The sequence below is a fragment of the Bactrocera neohumeralis genome, unplaced genomic scaffold (genome assembly GCF_024586455.1).
Source record: "Bactrocera neohumeralis isolate Rockhampton unplaced genomic scaffold, APGP_CSIRO_Bneo_wtdbg2-racon-allhic-juicebox.fasta_v2 cluster10, whole genome shotgun sequence".
In the NCBI taxonomy this organism is placed as follows: Eukaryota; Metazoa; Arthropoda; class Insecta; order Diptera; family Tephritidae; genus Bactrocera; species Bactrocera neohumeralis.
Window position 1 is genome coordinate 18,688,548 of NW_026089623.1, and position 21,686 is coordinate 18,710,233.

General features: G+C 34.8%; 1 protein-coding gene, 1 long non-coding RNA gene and 1 pseudogene across 2 annotated transcripts in view; 1 reads left to right on the forward strand and 2 right to left on the reverse strand.

The window, feature by feature from the left end:
- The window catches only part of LOC126765272 (homeotic protein caudal), a 124,865-nt gene extending 114,320 nt beyond the window's left edge, over positions 1 to 10,545 (reverse strand). The window contains exon 1 of the mRNA XM_050482981.1: positions 9,405 to 10,545. Within this exon, the coding sequence (XP_050338938.1) occupies positions 9,405 to 10,017 (613 nt within the window). The 5' untranslated portion in view covers positions 10,018 to 10,545. The remainder of the gene's footprint in view (positions 1 to 9,404) is intronic.
- A 646-nt stretch (positions 10,546 to 11,191) lies between these two features.
- LOC126765360 (uncharacterized) lies at positions 11,192 to 12,600 on the forward strand (annotated as a pseudogene).
- Positions 12,601 to 13,020: 420 nt separating this feature from the next.
- Positions 13,021 to 21,427, reverse strand: LOC126765470 (uncharacterized). Its single transcript, XR_007668438.1, has 2 exons — positions 21,332 to 21,427; positions 13,021 to 13,127 (listed from the first exon to the last, which is right to left on the reverse strand). It is a non-coding gene; the product is annotated as an uncharacterized LOC126765470 (long non-coding RNA).
- Between the last annotated feature and the right edge of the window lie 259 nt (positions 21,428 to 21,686).

Below are 21,686 nucleotides of genomic sequence, written 5' to 3' on the forward strand. Positions count from 1 at the left end.
CACGGCGAATATCGCATTCGATGGAACGATGAGCTGTACGAGTTATACGACGACATTGACATAGTTCAGCGACTTAAAAGACAGCGGCTACGCTGGCTAGGTCATGTTGTCCGGACGGACGAAAATACTCCAGCTCTGAAAGTATTCGACGCAGTACCCGCCGGGGGAAGCAGAGGAAGAGGAAGACCTCCACTCCGCTGGAAGGACCAAGTAGAGAAGGACCTGGATTCGCTTGGAATATCCAATTGGCGCCATGTAGCGAAAAGAAGAAACGACTGGCGCGAGAGAATTCTGGACGAATATATCGTTTAGTCATGAAAACAAGTAAAACGAACAAAAAGTTTCAACCCTAAAACTTTATTTCAACTGGTTTGGTATATGAATGAAAACAAATAACGCCTGAAAACAAAAAAAAAATTGGTATTTGTCATGATAGCACAGGCAAAAGACCCCCGTAAGCAATAACTAATTTATATAATAGCTATAAGATTTTCTGCAAATCAAACTTAGGAGCATTCTTGTTACAGATTTTTATAATTTTTCATTTGGTAAATTCTTTAAGTATTTCATTTTAAATTTTTGTAATCAAATAAATATTTGTGTTCTTATAGAAGGATGGAGTTATGTGTAGAAGTTCACGCAAGTGAGGAAAGTTCTCTGATCGCCATTCACTTGCGAGTGGCCAGGAACGATTCTTTTACATATGGCTCAAGCAGCTCACTACTTCCGGTCTTTGACCAAGTATCCTCTGTGTAGCCTAAGAACATCCGTTTGAAGGCGAGCTAAAGAAAGAAGGCGAAACATCCCCTGCATAGGGTTGTACGCTGGGTTTGGGACCCGCCAGGTAAAAAAAACACTCCAATGAAAAAGCAACAACAGCCTCGGATGAGAGACCCCCTTTTTGGTGACGACCATAGCAAACGAAATAGGGTCCACGAATTGAGGGCATGCGGACATTCCGGTCCCTTGATCGGGAAGGTGTCGCTGCCCAGCTCGTTGATGTCCTCATAAAAATAAAGGCTGACATCACCGCCTTCCAAGAAATGCGATGGACGGGACAAGTACAGAGACGAGTACGTCCTTGTGTCATTTACTACAGTGGACATATAAAGGAGCGCATATTTGGTTAGGGATTCGTGGTGGGAGAGAGACTCCGTCGCCGAGTACTATCATCGACTGCGGTGAATGAACGTCTAGCCACAATCCGCATCAAAGCGAGGTTCTTCAACACATCGCGGATTTGCGCCCACGCCCCGACGGAAGAGAAGGACGATGTGACCAAAGATGCCTTTTATGAGTGCTTGGAGCGCACTTATGACGATGTCAAAATCGTGGTTGGCGACTTTAACGCCAGGGTGGGCAAAGAAGGTATCTTTGGCACTACGGTCGGTAAATTCATCCTCCACGAGGAAACATCCCCAAATTTGTTGAGGTTGATCGACTTCGCCGGGGCCCGAAATATGGTTATCTGTAGTACTAGATTCCAGCATAAGAAGATTCATCAAGCTACCTGGCTGTCTTCATATCGAAAAACTACCAACCAGATCGATCATGTTGTGATAGACGGAAGACACGTATCCAGAGTTTTAGATGTGCGTGCGCTCCGAGGTCCTAACATCGACTCTGACCACTATCTTGTTGCAGCCAAGATTCGCACACGCCTCTGAGGTTCGACGTCGAGAAGCTGCAATCACAACAGACAGCAGAACGATTTTCTACTCGGCTGGCACTCCAGCTCTCTGAGAGCGCTCGTCAACAACTCGGTACAAGGAAACTGTGCGACGGAATTTCAAACTCCTTACGTACAGCTGCAACCGAAACCATTGGTTTTCGGAAAATGCAAAAGAACAACTGGTACGACGAGGAGTGCCGTGTCGCAGCGGAGTGAAAACAGGCTGCCTACCTCGCAACGTTACGAACGATCACAACACGTGCGGGATGGGATAGATACCGAGAGTTGAAAGGGAAGCGAGACGAATTTGCAGACAGAAAAAGAAAGAGGCTGAAATGCGTGAGTACGAAAATCTTGATAAACTGGCCGACAGGGGTAATGCTCGAAAATTCTCCGAAAAAATGCGGCGGCTTACAGAAGGTTTCAAGGCCGGAGCATACTCATGTAGAACCCCCAAAGGTGATCTAGTGACCGATGCCCAGAGCATACTTAAATTATGGAGGGAACACTTCTCCAGCCTGCTGAATGGCAGTGAACGCACAACACCAGGAGAAGGCGAACCCGACTCCCCAATCCATGACGATGGAGCAGACGTTCCATTGCCCGACCATGAGGAAGTTCGAATAGCAATTACCCGCCTGAAGAACAACAAAGCGGCAGAGCCGATGGATTGCCGGCCAAGCTATTCAAACACGGCGGCGAAAAACTGATAAGGAGCATGCTTCAGCTTCTTTGTAAAATATGGTCGTACGAAAGCATAACGATTGGAATTTAAGTGTGCACTGCCCAATCCACAAAAAGAGGGATCCCACAATCTGCGCCAACTACCGTGATATAAGTCTCCTAAACATCGCGTATAAGGATCTATCGAGCGTATTAAAGCCCACCGTCAACAAACTGATTGAACCTTATCAGTGTGGCTTTAGACCTGGCAAATCAACAATCGACCCTTTGGAAAGGACCCGTGAAAGGAGAATCGACACACACCACCTCTTCGTCGATTTCGAAGCTGCTTTCGACAGCACGAAAAGGAGCTGCCTTTATGCCGCGATGTCTGAATTTGGTATCCCCGCAAAACTAATACGAATACGTCAGAATCGGGAAGGACCTCTCCGAGCCGTTCGATACCAAACGAGGTTTCAGACAAGGCGATTCCCTATCGTGCGACTTTTTCAACCTGCTTCTGAAGAAAATAGTTCGAGCTGCCGAACTCAATAGAGAAGGTACCATCTTCAATAAGAGGGTCCAGCTCTTGCCAATAGGTGCTACTTCGGACTGAGTAGGCAATTGAGAAGCAAAGTCCTCTCTCGACAAACAAAAGCAAAACTCTATAAGTCACTCATAACTCACGTCTTGCTATATGGTGCAGAGGCTTGGACGATGTCAACAACGGAAGAGTCGACGTTGCGAGTTTTCGAGAGAAAAGTTCTGCCAAAGATTTATGGTCCTTTGCGCGTTGGCCATGGCGCATATCGCATTCGATGGAACGATGAGCTGTACGAGATATACGACGACATTGGCATAGTTCAGCGAATTAAAAGACTGCGGCTACGCTGGCTAGGTCATGTTGTCCGGATGGACGAAAACACTCCAGCTCTGAAAGTATTCGACGCAGTACCCGCCAGGAGAAGCAGAGGAAGAGAAAGACCTCCACTCCGTTGGAAGGACCAAGTAGAGAAGGACCTGGCTTCGCTTGGAATATCAAATTGGCGCCACGTAGCGAAAGGAAGAAACGACTGGCGCGCTGTTTTTAACTCTGCTATAATCGCGTAAGCGGTATCTCCGCCAATTAAGAAGAAGAAGAGTTCTTATATTTTTCTATTTTTATACTCTTGCTAAATTTTGCTACATAGTTTTGTTCTTCTAACGATTGTTTGTATCATCTAAAAGTAAACGAGTTGATATAGGGTTATATATGTATATAGCTATAAATTAATAGGATAATGAGACGAGTTGAAATCCTGTCTGTCCTTCCGTCTATCCTTACATGCAAACTATAACTTGAGTAAAATTTAGATATTTTAATGCAACTTGGTACTAGGGTCCTGGTCAAAATGTAAGGACGAGTTCGTAGACAGGCTTAATCGGAAAACTGTTTCGCCCACAAGACGATCTTAATCGAAAACCAATAAAGTGCCATAACTAAACTACATAATAAGGTACAACGCTGTTATTAAATACAACGAGTTTATGATTGAAATATTTTTTAAATTTGTCGTGGCCCCACTCTTTAATAAGTTTAATGTACATATCTCATAAGCTATTCAAGCTATATTCACCAAATTCATTGGAGGCATATCCTTTCGGCTGACCTACCTACCCTGTGAAAATAGATGAAACCGGATTATAAGCTCGCGCCATATAACATGTTTGTTAAATACTACTAAAAGTGCGATAAATCAATAATTAAAAATGGGCGTGGTACCGGCCACATTGAGGTGAAATCACATATCTCGAACAATAGGTGCAATCAAACGACGCCTACTTCTCATACAACACAATTTTAAAATATTCGGACAAAACTATGCCTGTTACTAATTTATCGGACACTCTGTGAGTTATATTATTGCAATTCGGAAAGAGTCGCCTTCTGATAAAAGTATGCTGTAATGGGTTGAATCGGATCAATAATTCTTTTAGCCCCATAGAGGTTAAGTAAGGTTAGGATATATTGACTTTATCGCCTATAAGTCCTTTGTAACGCCAGATGGAAGTTTTTTATTAACACGAGCTGAAGTTTACGTCGCTCAGGACGTCAACGGTTTTTGGGAAGTTTAGTAGAAACTTGATATCTAATTCCTCTTCTTGTTATGCAAAGAGCAACGAGCCGTAGTATTCGCTCCGACGATTTCCTGTATGAGATTTTAATAAAATCGGTGTACCATACCAAAGCACCGTAAAGTAAGATTGGCTTGACTACTCTTGTCTAACACCAGTGCATAAGAACTTGTGGGGCCTATACGTTGACCGCAACATTTTCTTACATGCACAGAAGGCACCACTGGCCTTTCTTCCACATTGAGATTCCACGTCAGTTTTCTATCCAAAATAACTGGTAGTAGTGGTTGACTCATCCCCATTGATCCTCGGGGTTTTTCAAGGCAGGATCTTTTACCTCATTGTAAAAGTACCGTATCTGTTTTATCAGCATTTGGCTCTAGGTTAACCGATGTTATCCATTGGTGTATGATTATTCATAACGCTATTGCGATGTATCTCCATAGGCTATCAGTTTGGGTGCATTTTCTTAAAATTTACTCAGGAGCTGATTTGCTACGAGTGACCACAGGAGAGGTAAAAATACACCCCCTGAGGAGCTCCTGTTCGCGATAATTTGAGCAATCTGGCCCCATAAAGCTAATGAATGATTTTCGAACTTCCCGTTAATTTTATACCGCTTCTATCGGCAAATATGTGAGTTATCTTAATGAAATTGAGGGAGCGTGTTTTCTAATAACCGTGCATCCTCGTGCCTAAAATTCATAAAATCGAGTGAAAACTAGACCCCATATAACTAATAGCCTATAATCGTATGCACCTGAGCAAACAGAGTCGTCAATACCAGCAGTAACTGTGCGATATGTTACTGATCAATGGCCGAAACGTTTAAGGGCTTAATACGTTTAGCCTAAAAGTCAATCTTACTAATACAAATCACATATTTATCATAAAAGTGGTATAAATGCCATATAAGCTCAATGAAAAAGCGCAATGTAATATATTGGGCATGAGAAAAAGTAAGAGAGTCTCAAATTGCTACAGTAAGAGTATAAGACAACGCCGAAGTATGCACCAATTTGGTTCATTATCAAGGCTAAACAACATTATCTTTAAGAAAATATGTCATCTTAAATTATTTTAAGTATTACACATATTTAAAAATAAACATTATAAATCTAATATTTTTACTTAATCTATAATAAGCTATATGTATATCGGTTCATTCTCTTTTCCTAATTATACTTTCTATTTTAAATTGTTGAATAGTTAAAGCACATTAGGTTCTATCGAGATGTGTGAAAGTTTGAAGTGTGGCTTGGAAAATCCACAACTGACCAGGTATTCACCATGCCTCAAATCTTGGAAAAGATTTCAAACCTGCTCTTGACAACACGAAAAGAGCTGCCTTTATGCCGCGATGTCCAAATTAGGTATCCCTGCAAAACTAATACGGCTGTGTAAACTAACGTTGAGCAATACCAAAAGCTCCGTCAGGATAGGGAAGAACCTCTTCGAGTCGTTCGTTACCAAACCAGGTTTCAGACCAGGCGACTCCTTTTCGTGCGACTTTTTCAATCTACTCTTGGAGAAAATAATTGGAGCTGCACAGAGTGTACAACCGCTGGCATATGCCTATGATATTGATTTTATTGGTCTCAACAACCGCGCCGTTAGTTCTGCTTTCTCCAGAATGGATAAGAAAGCGAAGCAAATAGTTCTGGTAGTGAACGAGGGCAAGGCGAAATATCTCCTGTCATCAAACAAACAGCGTCGCACACGCGACTAGGCACTCACATCACTGTTAGCAGTCATAACTTCGAAGTCGTAGATAATTCCATCTATCTTCGAACCAACACCAACAACAACGTTAGCCTCGAAAACCAACGCTGAATATCACTTGCCCACAGGTGCTACTTCGGACTAAGTAGGCAATTGAGAAGTAAAGTCCTCTCTCGACGAACAAAAACCAAACTCTATAAGTCACACGTTATTCCTGTACCGCTATATGGTGCAGAGGTATGGACGATAACAACATCTGAGAAGTCGACGTTACAAGTTTTCGAGAGAAAGATTGTGCGGAAGATTTATGGTCCTTTGTGCATTGGCAACGGGAAATATCGCATCAGATCGAACGATGAGCTGTATGAGATATTCGACGACATTGGCATAGTTTAGCGAATTAAATGCCTGGTGGAGAAGGACCTGGCTTGGAATCTCCAACTGGCGCCAAGCAGCAAAAAGGAAGAAGATATACCATTTTGGCATATGTATATAACTCAATATCATGTGTATATCGATTAGTTTTGCATTTAAATACCAAAAAGGTCGTAGAAGCTCTATATATAAATACCTAATAAGTCTTTATTGTTTGATAGCTTCGACCCTTTAAAAAGCATTAACAACTGATGCGAAACTTCAGAAATAATGCAGAAGTCGAGTCCTGTGAATTGTCCTGAATTCTTAATTTTTATACTCTTGAAACATGTATATTAAAGGGTAATAACTTTTGTGTCTGACGCATTTGGTTTTCTTCTTTTTAATAGTTTTCTATTGATTTTTTTCAACACTTTGTTTCTTTTTTGTTTTGCTAATTTCTACTAGTTTTCCGTTTCTGTTTCGCTCTTTGCGAAAGTAACTTGCATTTTTATAGCTGACAACTACAAGCATTTACCAACACCTATGATTTTGTTCACCAAATAGCCTTTACAGACGGCAGAATTAATCTCGATTTACTACGCACTTTAATATCCAAATTTTATAGGTGAAAGACAGCAGCAAAGTGAGTTAGTAAACATCTGATTGAGATTTTAAGAAATTTTAAACAGCTCTATTTCATCGTGGAAAGTATTTCTTCGCTTCGTTCTTAACGCAATCTTAAATTAAAATAAATATAATAATTTTGATTTAAGGTAACTACACTAATTAGTAAAGTTACCTAATTTTTATTTCTTTTCTTTTTTACAATTTCAACTAATGTCAGTGTTTATTTTACATTAACTATGGACTAAAGTTGTCAATTTTTTACAATGTTGCCAATGAAAATGCCACTAACCCTCTACAATTTTGAGAGTTGTGTTTGCATTTAACAACGGAGTTAGCTGTAGTAACTCCTGAATTAATTCTAATTAATGCAGTTAATAGGATTTAAAGCCGCCATCTGTCTAGTCGATAAATGTTTTTTGTAACACCTACAACTTTTCGAATATATTACTAGTTACATATTTATATATTACATAAATATATGGCCAGGTTGAGGTTTGTACGTTCATCCGTGTGAGCAATAACTTAGGAAAATTCTGATAAAACCTGTCGTTCGAGGAGCTTAGTATTGTACGTCTACAAAATGTTGTTAGGGAAACAAAACCCAAAAATCTTGTTACAGAACTGTAATGCGGTACAAGATATCGAAGTATGGAGAGACATCTACAGTTAAAACTTATTAAGACTAATTTTAATCTTCATATTCACAATAAAGTCAAAGCTTAAGATCTTCTTAGCATAAGAGCCGAGCCAAGCAGTAAGACAATAAATCTATAGGCTCACAGATATTACCGTTTCAGTTAGAATAGTAAAACCCTTATCCACAATGAACAAATATGCTATTTCAGTTGTCAATTTAAACTCAATCTTTCGGAAACTTAGTCTAAGTTTTGAGTACTGGAACTTATTACGTGAAATCTAACTATCTCACCTACAAAATTCATAGCGAACATGTTTTCAAATGTAATACTTGTATTATAAAGATTGCGCTTAATGTCAACAAATAAGATGTTTTTTATTCGCCATATCTCTGCTGTGCCATCTGTGTGTGAAAACCTTTTGTCAAAGAATTTACTTATGTATAAAGCAGTAACATAGTGATCGCGTAATTTTAGTATCATATTCAGTATTTTGAGTCATTGAAATTATAGTAAAAGTTCTGAATATTAAAGGAAGTGTGCATTAACGGACTCTCTAATTTACTTATTATGTTATGGATATAAATTATAGGTACAATTAATTGAATTAATGAAGAAGTTGTAAGTTTCGAATAAAAACAGTATTTAAAAATCGCTGTGCCGAAATAACCTTTAAATTCATAAAATAAATATTATAAGAGAAATTTAAAGGGGATATAAATTAAAACAATAACTGCTTAATAAGGAAGGAGTATGAAAAATTTGGATGCCACACTATTTATTCTTCTGCAATTCGTAAGATTTTAATGTCACGAAATATTTAAAACAAAAAATCTTGCACATGAATTAAACATTTACTATTAAGCAAAGTAGTGATTGCATTCCTATCATATTTTGTATCTTATCATAGACCAACGGTTTCATTACTGTGCTTTATTCTATGGTATGTATATTCGAAACACTAATAATAATATGGTACATGTAGGTACATTAATTATTTATAGGGAAAGATGTCATCTACCTAAATCTTTGAAAAAGAAAAGAGGATTTTTGCAGTTTAAAATGCAGCCACATGGGAAATTTTCGTTATTCATATTTATTATTAAGCGACATCTGGAAATATTTCAAACTTTTAGGAATTGCTATAGTGTATAATGTTAACATTAAACCTACTAGAAGCGGGAATACATACGTTTTTTTGTATCAAATTACTGTTTTGTGCCTTAATATGTGGGATTGGCAAACTTCCGAATCCTCTCGTCTGTAATAGCAAAATTCTAGTACCAAGAAATACGTGTATCAAGATATTTTAATTTTTATTCGGGTTGCAGCTTTCAAAGGCGGACGAACGGACAAACAGTACAAATTTTTGGTGATACAAACAACCATTAGCTGAACTAAACTTTTATACCCTGTAGCAACATGTTGTGAGAGTATACAACAAAAATATTGGGAAATAATAAACCTTTGCTCCGGCAACAATAGCAAAATGTGATTGATAAGCTAAATATATAAATTTGTTATAAATGAATTCCACAATAAATTAATTAGATTGCATGTATTGGTCATAGGTTATTTCAAATGAAATGTATTTTTATGAGTCAAATACTCACCAGGAGCCGGTTGAGTGGGATACGAAGGTTTTTTCATCCATTCGTAATACTGTGTCTTTACAGGAGATGTATGGTTATTATAAGCGGAATTTACTATACCAGTTACAGTATTATTTGAAGAATTTTGAACTGAATTCGTTGATAAGGAAACATCGGGACTGGTTGCATTACTCCCCGATGTTACTAAAGTGGGAGATGGCACCCCATCGGTGATATGAAGATCATTACGTCTAGATTCATTTATTCCAACAAGCTCAACTGTAGACGGACCACTAGAATTAGTACTTCGACAAGAACTAGCACTGTTGCCTATCACAGTGCCATCATTTGATTCATTAATAAGTTGTTGCACATTTGTACTTTGTAATAAGTTGTCAGTTGTCGATAATGGAGAATGCCACTCTGCGGTAGAACCACCAGTTGGATGAAACATATGATGTGTATTATAGTATACTTGATGATGGTTATGTGATGATTCCATTTCGTTCAGTAGTTGATGATTTGCTGACGTAGAATAATTTGCCGTCCACTGCCATGGTTGTGCAGGCGGATAATTCAAAGTAGTTGGATTATGTTTCTGGGAATAAGTCATTGGATTGTAGTATGAAACCATTTTGCTACTTGTTTTGCAAAAAATACTTTCAAATATTTACACAATAAACCGGATATAGTTTAAATAAATTTTTTATCATATGCTTTTTTTTATTACACCTACGTGTGTATATTTAGGCAACTTTCAAATCCATGTATGCAACATTATTTATACACTAGCACTTACAAGAAGAACTTATTAGAAGTATAATTATTTTAATCACCATTCAATGTGAGAACACTTCTATATAAATAAAACACAAGGTACATTGTAATTTGTAAATATTTAATGTAAAGATCAGTTAATAATTAATTAATTTGATTAAATTATAAAAAAAAATGTAAAGAGCACTAAAAACGTGCATACGCCAAGTTCTTCGAATCTTTAACAAAATTAACTGTTTATTATAATAGAAAGTAGCCCATATATTCCGTTGACTGCTTTAAAACTACAGGTGCCATTTTTAATTCCACTAACATCTACCATTCATTTAAATGCCACCAATGAGATTAAAGACAATGTAGATACACAGAGGTTAAAACACCTACAATGCTTCTTTTCTACCAAAACTTTTACTTCTACTTGGGAGCTGTCAGCATTTCAAGTTTAGCTATCCTTGTCGTTCGCGTTAGGTAAAACTTGATTGGCTGTTGTAAACCACACCCTCATACAATTGCTTTTGCTATTGGAGAGACTTTGAGGCTATAAATAACATATTATGTGTTCACAATTAGGTCCACTGCATGGTGAATAGAATCGCTTGCGATCAATTCCAAAACAGGCGTTACATAATAGTGAAAACGGACAAATTGTTTCGCCAATTGCTATCAATAATTAAATATTTACCTACACACAAATAAATACGTAATGCTTATATGTACCTGAGAGATGATAAACATAAAGAGCCGAAAAAACATTTTAGACCTATCAAGTTTCTATTTTATATACATTTTTTATTTTCCTACAAAATGTATGTAATAAATTATAATTTCAATCTTAAAAGTATTTATATCTAGATAAAATAATACTTCCGCCCTTGATATGCATATATGTATGTACATATGTACATATGTACATATTTAAGTATGTACATATATAGATATGTATATGTATTATATATGTATGTGTACATATCGATTTAATAATAGCTTTTAAAATTTTATATGAATAAATCAATAATTATATCAATAAATAATAAAAAATTATTAATAATAAAAGCATACATAGTCATATAAAATGCATGTATGCTGTAAATGGAATGTACATATGTATGTACATACCTATACTACGCCGGTTTAGTTTAAACACATTAGAACATTAAAATTGAACGCAGATAAACATAAACTCTCCTAATCTAAAATTGAGATCAGCGTTATATAAAATTACATTTTTTACAACAAATAAAAAATGGACTTATTTAACAAATAAAGATGAACGAAACACTTAGTCATATTTTTTTATGACTGTCATACCAACACTGTTCTTGTTTCACATGCAAAATTAAAATATGACTGATACAACACTGCGTGGTATATTTCTTGAGTTCGCTATTATATCAGCTGTATTTGTTTACTTTCTTATTATTGGCGGTTAAGTGTTTGTAATTAATAAATTTAATAAATTTCGTTATTAATATGGAAGGAAACCACGATGTTCAGGTAAATTAAGTTGAATAAAAGCGAAATATGAAAATATTTTGATGTTTATGTAGTTGCAAATGATTTTATTGCATTGCAAACCAAAACGCCGCCGTTTCAACCCGGTACATAAGTGGAATGCGGCAGAAGAAAAAGCGCTTGTGGAGTTCCTAATGGAAACTAGAAGTTTCGAGGTTTGTCATTTTAATTTAAAAAAAACAAAACAAAGTCAAATAATTTTTTTTTAAAGAAACCAACGGCTCAAAGCTTTTATGGTCGTTTCATCGAAGACACGCAGCTGACGGTAGGATGGAAAGTAGTGCGCGCAAAAGTACGCAATATGCGCACTAATTATAACAAAGCAAAGGAGTGGGAAGGGTCGACAGGCGCAGGAAGTATGGAAGGCGACACAATAAAAAGTAAATTCTTTTAAGGAAATCTCTTTTTGTTTTAATTGCGACCATTATTTTATTCTATAGATACTTTAAGAAAAATGTGTTTTTTCTATGAAGAGTTGGACGATATTTTCGGCAGCAGATTAAATTGTTCTGCAGTAGTGGAAGACAGTTTGGTGACGCTGTTAGAAAGCGATTCTACAAGTCCATCGGGAGCAGAATGTGTAGTTGAAGCGGGCAGTTCAGTTGAAGCTGAAGAATTACAAAGTCCTGCGTTAAACGACAATGTGTGCACTCGAAGGCATAAAGGAATATATTCCAAAACTGCCTTGTCAGATATTTTGCAGGTTCATGGCGAGATCGCAGAAATAAGGAAGCAAAAGCTTAAGATGGATGTTGCAGCAAGGGAAAGGGAAATGTCAATCAAAGAAAAAGAATTAGAGTTAAAAGAAAAAGAAATAGAATTAAAAAAAGAGAAATTATTGACAAATTAGAAATTGAAAAAATGAAATTACAAATGCGGGAGAGGTTGGCAATGGAAGAGCTTAGGCTAAAATATAAATAATTTTACAATGCACTACATTTTTAGTTCACTTTTGTTATGAATTTATTTTTATAATTATGTGTTTTTTATGTTTTAAATGAAGTTTTTATGTTATAAGTTTTGTTGTGATATTAACTTTCGAAGAATACGAAAATGAAATGATAAACAAATGTACCTAACCCAAAATTAAAGAACCAAAATCAAAAATATAGTTGGATTATAATTAAGCAAAATAATCATGCATTTTTATTAACTTGTATGATTAAAGAATAAATGCATATACATATGTGTAAGTTAATGCAACCCAAACCCTAAACTAAAATAAACCCCTATCCCATTCATCTCTAGTAGACATAGACAGCACATTCATCCATAGGATCAAGCCAACCGCCTATCATAACAAATAGAATTAACGTAAACAAAGAATATTAAAATCAACAATAGCCAATTTGCAAAGTCATCATAAAATCTATTGGAATACAATTACAAGAAGAACTTGATCACGCAACAAGAAATGCCACAGCCATCCTTTTTGCCTGATCAGCATTATAATACCTACTATAAGAACTAAAATTAAGAGATAAATAGGGCAGTTATGAGTTATAAGTTATAAGCGAGAGTTATAAGTTATAAGCGATAGTTATAAGTTACTTTTAAAAAAAACCAATAAAGAAACTAAAAAATTAATTGGCGCCCAAGCAGGGACCCGCACAAAAATATCCTTCATCAAGTGTGGTTCGACTCCACTAAAAGGACACGGATGTCCTTATAGAAAGTGTGGGTCCATAAATAAAAAAAATAATATAAACCTCCAAGTTTCCATAAGGTTACCCGAATCAACAAAGGTAACGGAACAAACTTATAAATCGAATATCCCATAAAAGGAATGGGAGAAAGTAAAATAAAACAAATTAAAACTTTTATAAACTTTAAAAAATATATATTAAAATTTTTTTTAATAAAATTTTGAAAATAAATAATAATAAAAAACATTGAGTATAAAGAAACAACTACAGCGGAGCGGCAGCAGTGGCAGCAACAGTGGCAGAAGCAACTACAGCAGAACAGCGGTAAAAGCAACAACAACCACAGAAAAAACAAGTAAGGAAGGGCTAAGTTCGGGTGTCACCGAACATTTTATACTCTCGCATGGTAAAGTGATAATCGAGATTTCATAATACGTCATTTACATATTTTTCAAATACCGTATTTTTGTAAAGTTTTATTCCGCTATCATCATTGGTTCCTAATGTTTATACTCGTATTATACAGAGAAGGCATCAGATGGAATTCAAAATAGCTTTATATTGGAAGAAGGCGTGGTTGTGAACCGATTTCACTCATATTTCGTACATGTCATCAGGGTGTTAAGAAAATATTATATACCGAATTTCATTGAAATCGGTCTAGTAGCTCCTGAGATATGGTTTTTGGTCCATAAGTGGGCGACGCCACGCCCATTTTCAATTTAAAAAAAAGTCTGGGTGCAGCTTCCTTCTGCTATTTCTTCCGTAAAATTTAGTGTTTCTGACGTTTTTTGTTAGTCCGTTAACGCACTTTTAGTGATTTTGAACATAACCTTTGTATGGGAGGTGGGCGTGGTTATTATCCGATTTCTTCCATTTTTGAACTGTATATGGAAATGCCTGAAGAAAACGATTGTAAGTTTGGTTGACATAGCTATAGTAAAACGAGATATGTACAAAAAACTGGCGTGGCGGGGCCACGCCCACTTTTCCAAAACAATTGCGTCCAAATATGCCCCTCCCTAATGCGATCCTTTGTGCCAAATTTCACTTTAATATCTTTATTTATGGCTTTGTTATGACACTTTATAGGTTTTCGGTTTCCGCAATTTTGTGGGCGTGGCAGTGGGCCGATTTTGCCCATCTTCGAACTTAACCTACTTATGGAGCCAAGGAATACGTGTACCAAGTTTCATCATGATATCTCAATTTTTACTCAAGTTACAGCTTGCACGGACGGACGGACGGACAGACAGACATCGGATTTCGACTCTACTCGTCACCCTGATCACTTTGGTATATATAACCCTATATCTGACTCTTTTAGTTTTAGGACTTACAAACAACCGTTATGTGAACAAAACTATAATGCTCTCGTTAGCAACATTGTTGCGAGAGTATAAATATACTCGTAAGCTTATTTTTAAGAACAGTATAAGTAAAATATATATATAGCATAATATAATACAGTATATAATATATATATATATAAGACTTTAATAAGGATACACATACTTAATTGTTAGAATACGACAGACGATTGACACAAATCCTTTGAGAAAAATTTGAGAGAATGTATCATAGTGATATTAGTGAAACTGGATATAATTATAGAAAAATTTAGCAAAATGAGTGTAGCAAGCAATACCACAGGAATGCTCACAGCAGAAATTATTTCAGAATTAATAAAAAGGAATACAATTTCGTTACAGAATGAGATAGAACTTTTGAAAAATCAAATAACTCAATTAACGACGAGAGATAATATAACAGAATACACAGTACAGACTATTGACGCAAATGTTAGATGCGACGAATCATTAGAGGTAATAAAATCCTTACCGGAGTTTGCAGGAAAACCTGAAGCATACGTTAGTTGGCGAGAAGCTGCCCATAACTCAGTGTCTTTGTATAACCGTGGTAGCAAAAGATACTTTGCCGCACTAACGATATTAAGAAACAAAATAATACAATACGCAAATGACGTTCTTACAAATCACGGAACGGTCCTCAATTTTGACGCGATCATAAGTCGCTTGGATTTCGCCTATGCCGATAAGCGACCAATCCATATCCTTGAACAAGAGATAAGCATTCTTCGACAAGGAAACTTGTCCATTATTGATTATTATAACGAAGTCAATAAAAAATTGACTTTGATAATTAATAAGACGATAATGTCACATGGTTCAAATAAGGGACTAGTAGATCAACTTAATGACCAACACAGGAAAAATGCCTTGAGAATATTCATTTCAGGACTTAACGGTTCCCTATCAAACATTTTGTTCTCGTTAGCCCCATCTGATTTACCAAATGCTTTAGCGAAAGCTCTAGAATTAAATTCAAACAATATGAGAGCAAATTTTGCTTTCCAATTCAGTAGGAGTCAGGCTCAGCCGAACCCAGTAAAATTGCAAGTTCATAATCCTCGAACATCTCCTCTAAACTTCACAAATAACCAGTTCCAGAACAATTTAAGATTCCCTCAAGTAAACAAAAATAACCAACAATATGCACAAAGATATAACCAAGGATTCCAGAACAAAAATAACCAACAATACGTACAAAGATTTAATCAAGGATACCAAAGAAACCAACCTGAACCAATGGACGTGGATTCCAGTATCCACAAACAAACTCAACACGAACAAACATACGCCAAACGGAATTTTGAAGAACATAAAAGAACACCACAACCTCCATCTAAAATTCAACGCATAAATAATATTCAAGAACAAGCTTTTTTAGGCTGAAGACAGGACTCCCATACATTTATAGGTACTGCGGAGTAACAGGAAGAAAACTAAAAGTCCTAATTGACACAGGAGCCACTTGTTGCTATTGCAAACCAAACACTTTTTTATATAGAGATAAATTAGATATAATTAAAAGAGTAAAAACAATTAACGGATTCACCACTATTGAAGATTATAGTGATGTAAATATCTTCAATACGATACAGAGATTTTACGTAATAGAAAATTTAGAAGCAGATATGCTAATAGGGCTTAATATTTTGAAAAAAGCAGGAGTTGTAATAGATTTAAAGAATGAAATATTAAAATATAATAACAAAACGAAAAAAAATTATATTGAAAATAATAATGGAAATTTTAATACTACCTTGGGAAGCTCAAATGCTCCTATGGCGCCCGCTGATGAATTATGCCAGCAATTATGTAATTCAAGTACTACTCTGGGACAAAAAGATCCTAAAAAGCCAGCGAAGAATAATACCGCTTGTAATAATTTAAAAAATGGAAATCTCGAATATTTGAAATCAGAAACAAAGAATGAAATCGAAAAAATTCATTCAAATATAAATACAAATTTACCCTTTAGAACGGACGTTAAAGCTGAAATACGCACAATTGTTGAAACCCCCATATGGAGTAAACAGTACCCATATCCCTTGTCCGTTAATACTTTTGTGAACAATGAAATAAAGAATCTATTAGATAATGGTATAATACGTCCAAGTAAAAGCCCCTATAATTCACCAATATGGGTTGTACCAAAGAAAGGAATAAATGAAAATGGTACACCAAAACTTAGGCTAGTTATAGATTATAAGAAAATTAATGAAAATACAGTTCCCGATAAATACCCTATCCCAGACACAAATGTTATATTAGCAAACTTAGGAACAGCAAAATACTTCTCTACTCTAGATTTAGAGTCAGGTTTCCATCAAATTACAATGCAGGAAAAGGATATAGAAAAAACAGCTTTTAGTGTCAACAATGGCAAATATGAATATTTAAGACTACCTTTCGGATTAAGGAATGCCCCTAGCATATTTCAAAGAGCGATGGATAATATATTACGCAATTATGTAGGAAAGTTTTGTCATGTATATATCGATGACATAATAATCTATTCAAATAATATAGAAGAACATAGAGAACACTTACAGGTAATAGTCAAAACACTTAAGGATGCCAATATGAAAATATCTTTAGAAAAATCAAAATTTTATGAAACCGAAGTCGAGTTTTTAGGATATATGGTTGCCCAAGGAATTATTAAAACAGACCCAAAAAAATTGAGTGCATTAAACACTTCCCTATTCCATCTACTTTGAGACAATTACGAAGTTTTTTAGGAATTACAGGATACTATAGGAAATTTATTCAAGACTATGCTTTAATAGCAAAACCCTTAACCAGATACTTGTCAGGAGAAAATGGAAGAATTTCCCAACATATGTCAAAGAAAGTAAAACTGGATTTAGACCAAGAAGCAGTTATTGCATGTGAAAAACTCAAAAATCTATTAGCAAACCAAATTGAACTGGCACAACCAGACTATACAAAAAAATTTATTTTAACTACTGACGCATCAAATGTTGCAGTCGGAGGAGTTCTGTCCCAAGAAGATAAACCAATCACGTTCATATCAAAGACATTAAATAACACTGAATTAAATTATGCAACAAATGAGAAAGAGTTATATGCTATCGTATTTGCTTTGAAAACTTTAAGGAATTACCTTTATGGCGTTACAAACCTAGAAATCCACACGGATCATCAACCTTTAACATTTGCAGTTTCTACCCGTAATCCTAATGCTAAAATGAAGCGATGGCATGCATTAATCGAAGAATATTCTCCAAAAATCATATACAAACCGGGAAAAACTAACGTTGTAGCAGACGCTATTTCACGACAATACTTACACAATATATCAGACATTTCAAGTAACAGCACTCAACATTCAGCAGAAAGTAGCGACAATATAAATATAGCAGAAACAACCCGACCACTAAATCAATATTCGCAACAGATATTACTGAGTAAAGCTAGATTCACAATACATGAATCAATTACAAATTTCGGAAAAACACGGCACATTATAGATTATGATACAGTTGACAATTTGATAAATATACTTAAAGAATTTTTGAAACCAAATGTGGTTACAGGTATACATTGCACCGTAGAAGATTTGTACGAAATAAAATCCAAATTATTAGAAACATTCAATATTAAATTTCTTTATACTAAAAACTTCCCAACGGACATAACTAACACAGAAGATCAAAACATGATTGTCGAGGAAACACACAATCGAGCACATAGAAATTTTAGAGAAAACTTAAAACAAATATGTAAATTATATTATTGGCCAGACATGACCAAACAATTTAAGGAATATGTTCGAAATTGTGACATATGTAACAAAAACAAATACAATCGCCACCCTCAAAGAGTGCCAATCGGTGAAGCCCCTATACCAGAAAGGGAAGGAGAACAAATTCATATAGACATATTTTTTGTACAGAAATTAAAGTTCTTAACAGCAGTAGACGCTTATTCCAAATACTTAATAATCAAACACATAGATGACAGAATAGACCTAGATCAAAAGGTCCTCGACATACTTCAAAGTTTTCCCGAGACAAAACACATTACCTGCGATAATGAACCAGGTTTCTCTTCAATTCAATTCAAATCTTTAATGCAGAGAATGAACATCGAAGTTTATTATTGCACCCCGAAACATAGTACCACAAATGGTCAAGTTGAAAGAGTACATTCAACCCTAATAGAACTATCACGTTGTATCCAACAGGAATACCATTTAATTAGCGATTTAGAAAGTATCTACAGGGCTGCACAACAATACAATAAATCAATCCATTCCGTAACTGATAAAAAACCTATAGATATATATCTTAATAAAATCACACACAATGAAATACCATTAAAGCTAAGCAACGCACAGGAAAAAATGATAGAAAGAAATAATAAGAATAGAATAATAAAAACATATAAAAAGAATGACGTTATATATGAAAAAATAATAGGAGAAAGAAATAAGTTACAACCAAAATACAAAAAACAAAGGGTAAAAGAAGATTTAGGTAATACTGTAAAAATATATAGCAAGTCAAGAATAGTTCATAAAGATAATATAAATTTATAAAATTAATTCCAGAAAATGATTCTTACATCGATAATTATCCTTTTGATACCATTCACTCAATGCGAAATTACTGACTATACGAGAGACGATTATGTCCTAATAGAAATTGGACCAGACCATGATACAAAACTGACTGGGAAGACATATTTCACATAACAAATTTGACATATTACCAAAAAATTCTAAAAAACAAAAAAAAGATTTAAAACTGCGTCCAAAAAATATAAGCAATCAACATAGCTCATAAAGATTTATAAAAATTCAAGACTAGTGATTCGGGAAACACAATTTTTTATTATAATAAATTTAACAGCAATAATCGTAAAATTGCCCAAAATTGGACTTTCCGAATGGACCACCTAAGACGCAGCCGCGGTCAACATTTAAATGAAATTATCTTCAAAAATGGTAAATGTCAAACCAAATAGAACGATGAATACAACCAAAATACAATTAGAAATTAAAAAATGGACCGATATAAAAGTCAAGAATTCTTACATGATAATTACTATACATTCATGGAAATGCGATTACTGACTATACGAGAGACGATTATGATGCTAATAGAAATGGACCAGCCGCGACTTACTGACTGGGGAGACATATTTCACATAACAAATTTGACATATTATAAAGAAATTCTATATGACACAAAAACAAAACTAATTAAGGAGTCACATAGCTCAAACTTTATAAAAATCAAGACTAGTGATACGGGAAAGACAGTTTATTATAATAAATTCAACACGGACTTAGAAATGGACCAAATAGAACGACTGATATCACAATTAGAAATTACGACGGGGAGAAAATCGAAAAGAGGTATAAATGAACTCGGTACAATACGGAAATGGATTTCTGGAACACCAGACCATGACGATATTGTACGAATAAACGCGAAATTATCTGAACTCATAGAAAATAACAATAGACAGTTTACTACAAATTCCAAATTATTTGAGGTAGTTACACAACTAACAAATATTGTCAGTAAAATAAAGAATAGTTCAACCTTAATTAACATAAGCAACACAAAATAAATTAATATAACAGAATATATTGAATCAGGAAAAGTCGGAATTCTTAACCCAACAATATTGAATATAAAAGAAACTAAAGATATATGTATACTATATGAAGCTAAATCTATAAGTCAAAGCGATGGAAAATTAGTAATAGAAAATGAAATAATTAAATGTAAAAACACATACTCTAACATTAAAACATGTAAAATAGAATTAAGTGCTAGTTATTGTGAAATGGATTTTAAAGAAACTTGCTTTTCTAAAATTTTAAATAATCAAAAAGGAGAATGTCTGAAAATTAAAGAAAAAAACAAACAATTAGAAATTATTAAATATGGCATAATATTAATATCAGGAAAACACACAGTTGATAACATCGACCTCGATGGTACATATTTAGTAACCTTCAATAACACCATATTAATTGACAATAAAATTTATGAAAATCCAAGTACCACAATTTGGAACTATATTAAATCAAATCAGCCTAGTCGGTTTGATGTCCTCGAATATCTTGAATCAGAAAATATAGATTTAAAATTTAAAAATACAAACCTTTTAAATATGGGCCAAGAAGAAATTAAATCTCACCCAACTCTTTGGGCACTCTTATTTTTGGCAATAATTATTGCTTTGATTTATGTAATTATCAAAATCCGGCAAAAAATTGAAAAATATAAAAAAAACGAAAATTGAAGAAGCTAATGCCAATATGCTTGAATCTTTCACAAAATTGATGAATTAACATCCTAAGGCGAAACGATGATGTTTCTTTTTTTAACAAGGGGGGTAGTTAATGCATCCCAAACCCACTAAAATAAACCCCTCTAGTAGACACATATGTGATGTAAGTCGACACCACATTCATCCATAGGATCAAGCCAACCGCCTATCATAACAAATAGAATTAACGTAAACAAAGAATATTAAAATCAGCAATAGCCAATTTGCAAAGTCATCATAAAATCTGTTGGAATACAATTACAAGAAGAACTTGATCACGCAACAAGAAATGCCACAGCCATCCTTTTTGCCTGATCAGCATTATAATACCTACTATAAGAACTAAAATTAAGAGATAAATAGGGCAGTTATGAGTTATAAGTTATAAGCGAGAGTTATAAGTTATAAGCGATAGTTATAAGTTACTTTAAAAAAAAAAACAATAAAGAAAATAAAAAATTAAAACTTCATTGCTGTTTTCATTATCTATATCGAAACTGATTAACATGTTGTGGAGAATACAACACACCATAATCACGTCATTGCATTCCTTCTTATTTGACGTTGAAAGCATTCTAAATTTAAGCTCCTTTAAACTACCGAATTTCTCTTTCGAAAGACCAAAACTATTCTCAATCGTACACGGTATTTGGAAAAATACGCGTTGAATAAATCCCTTTCTTCTTTTC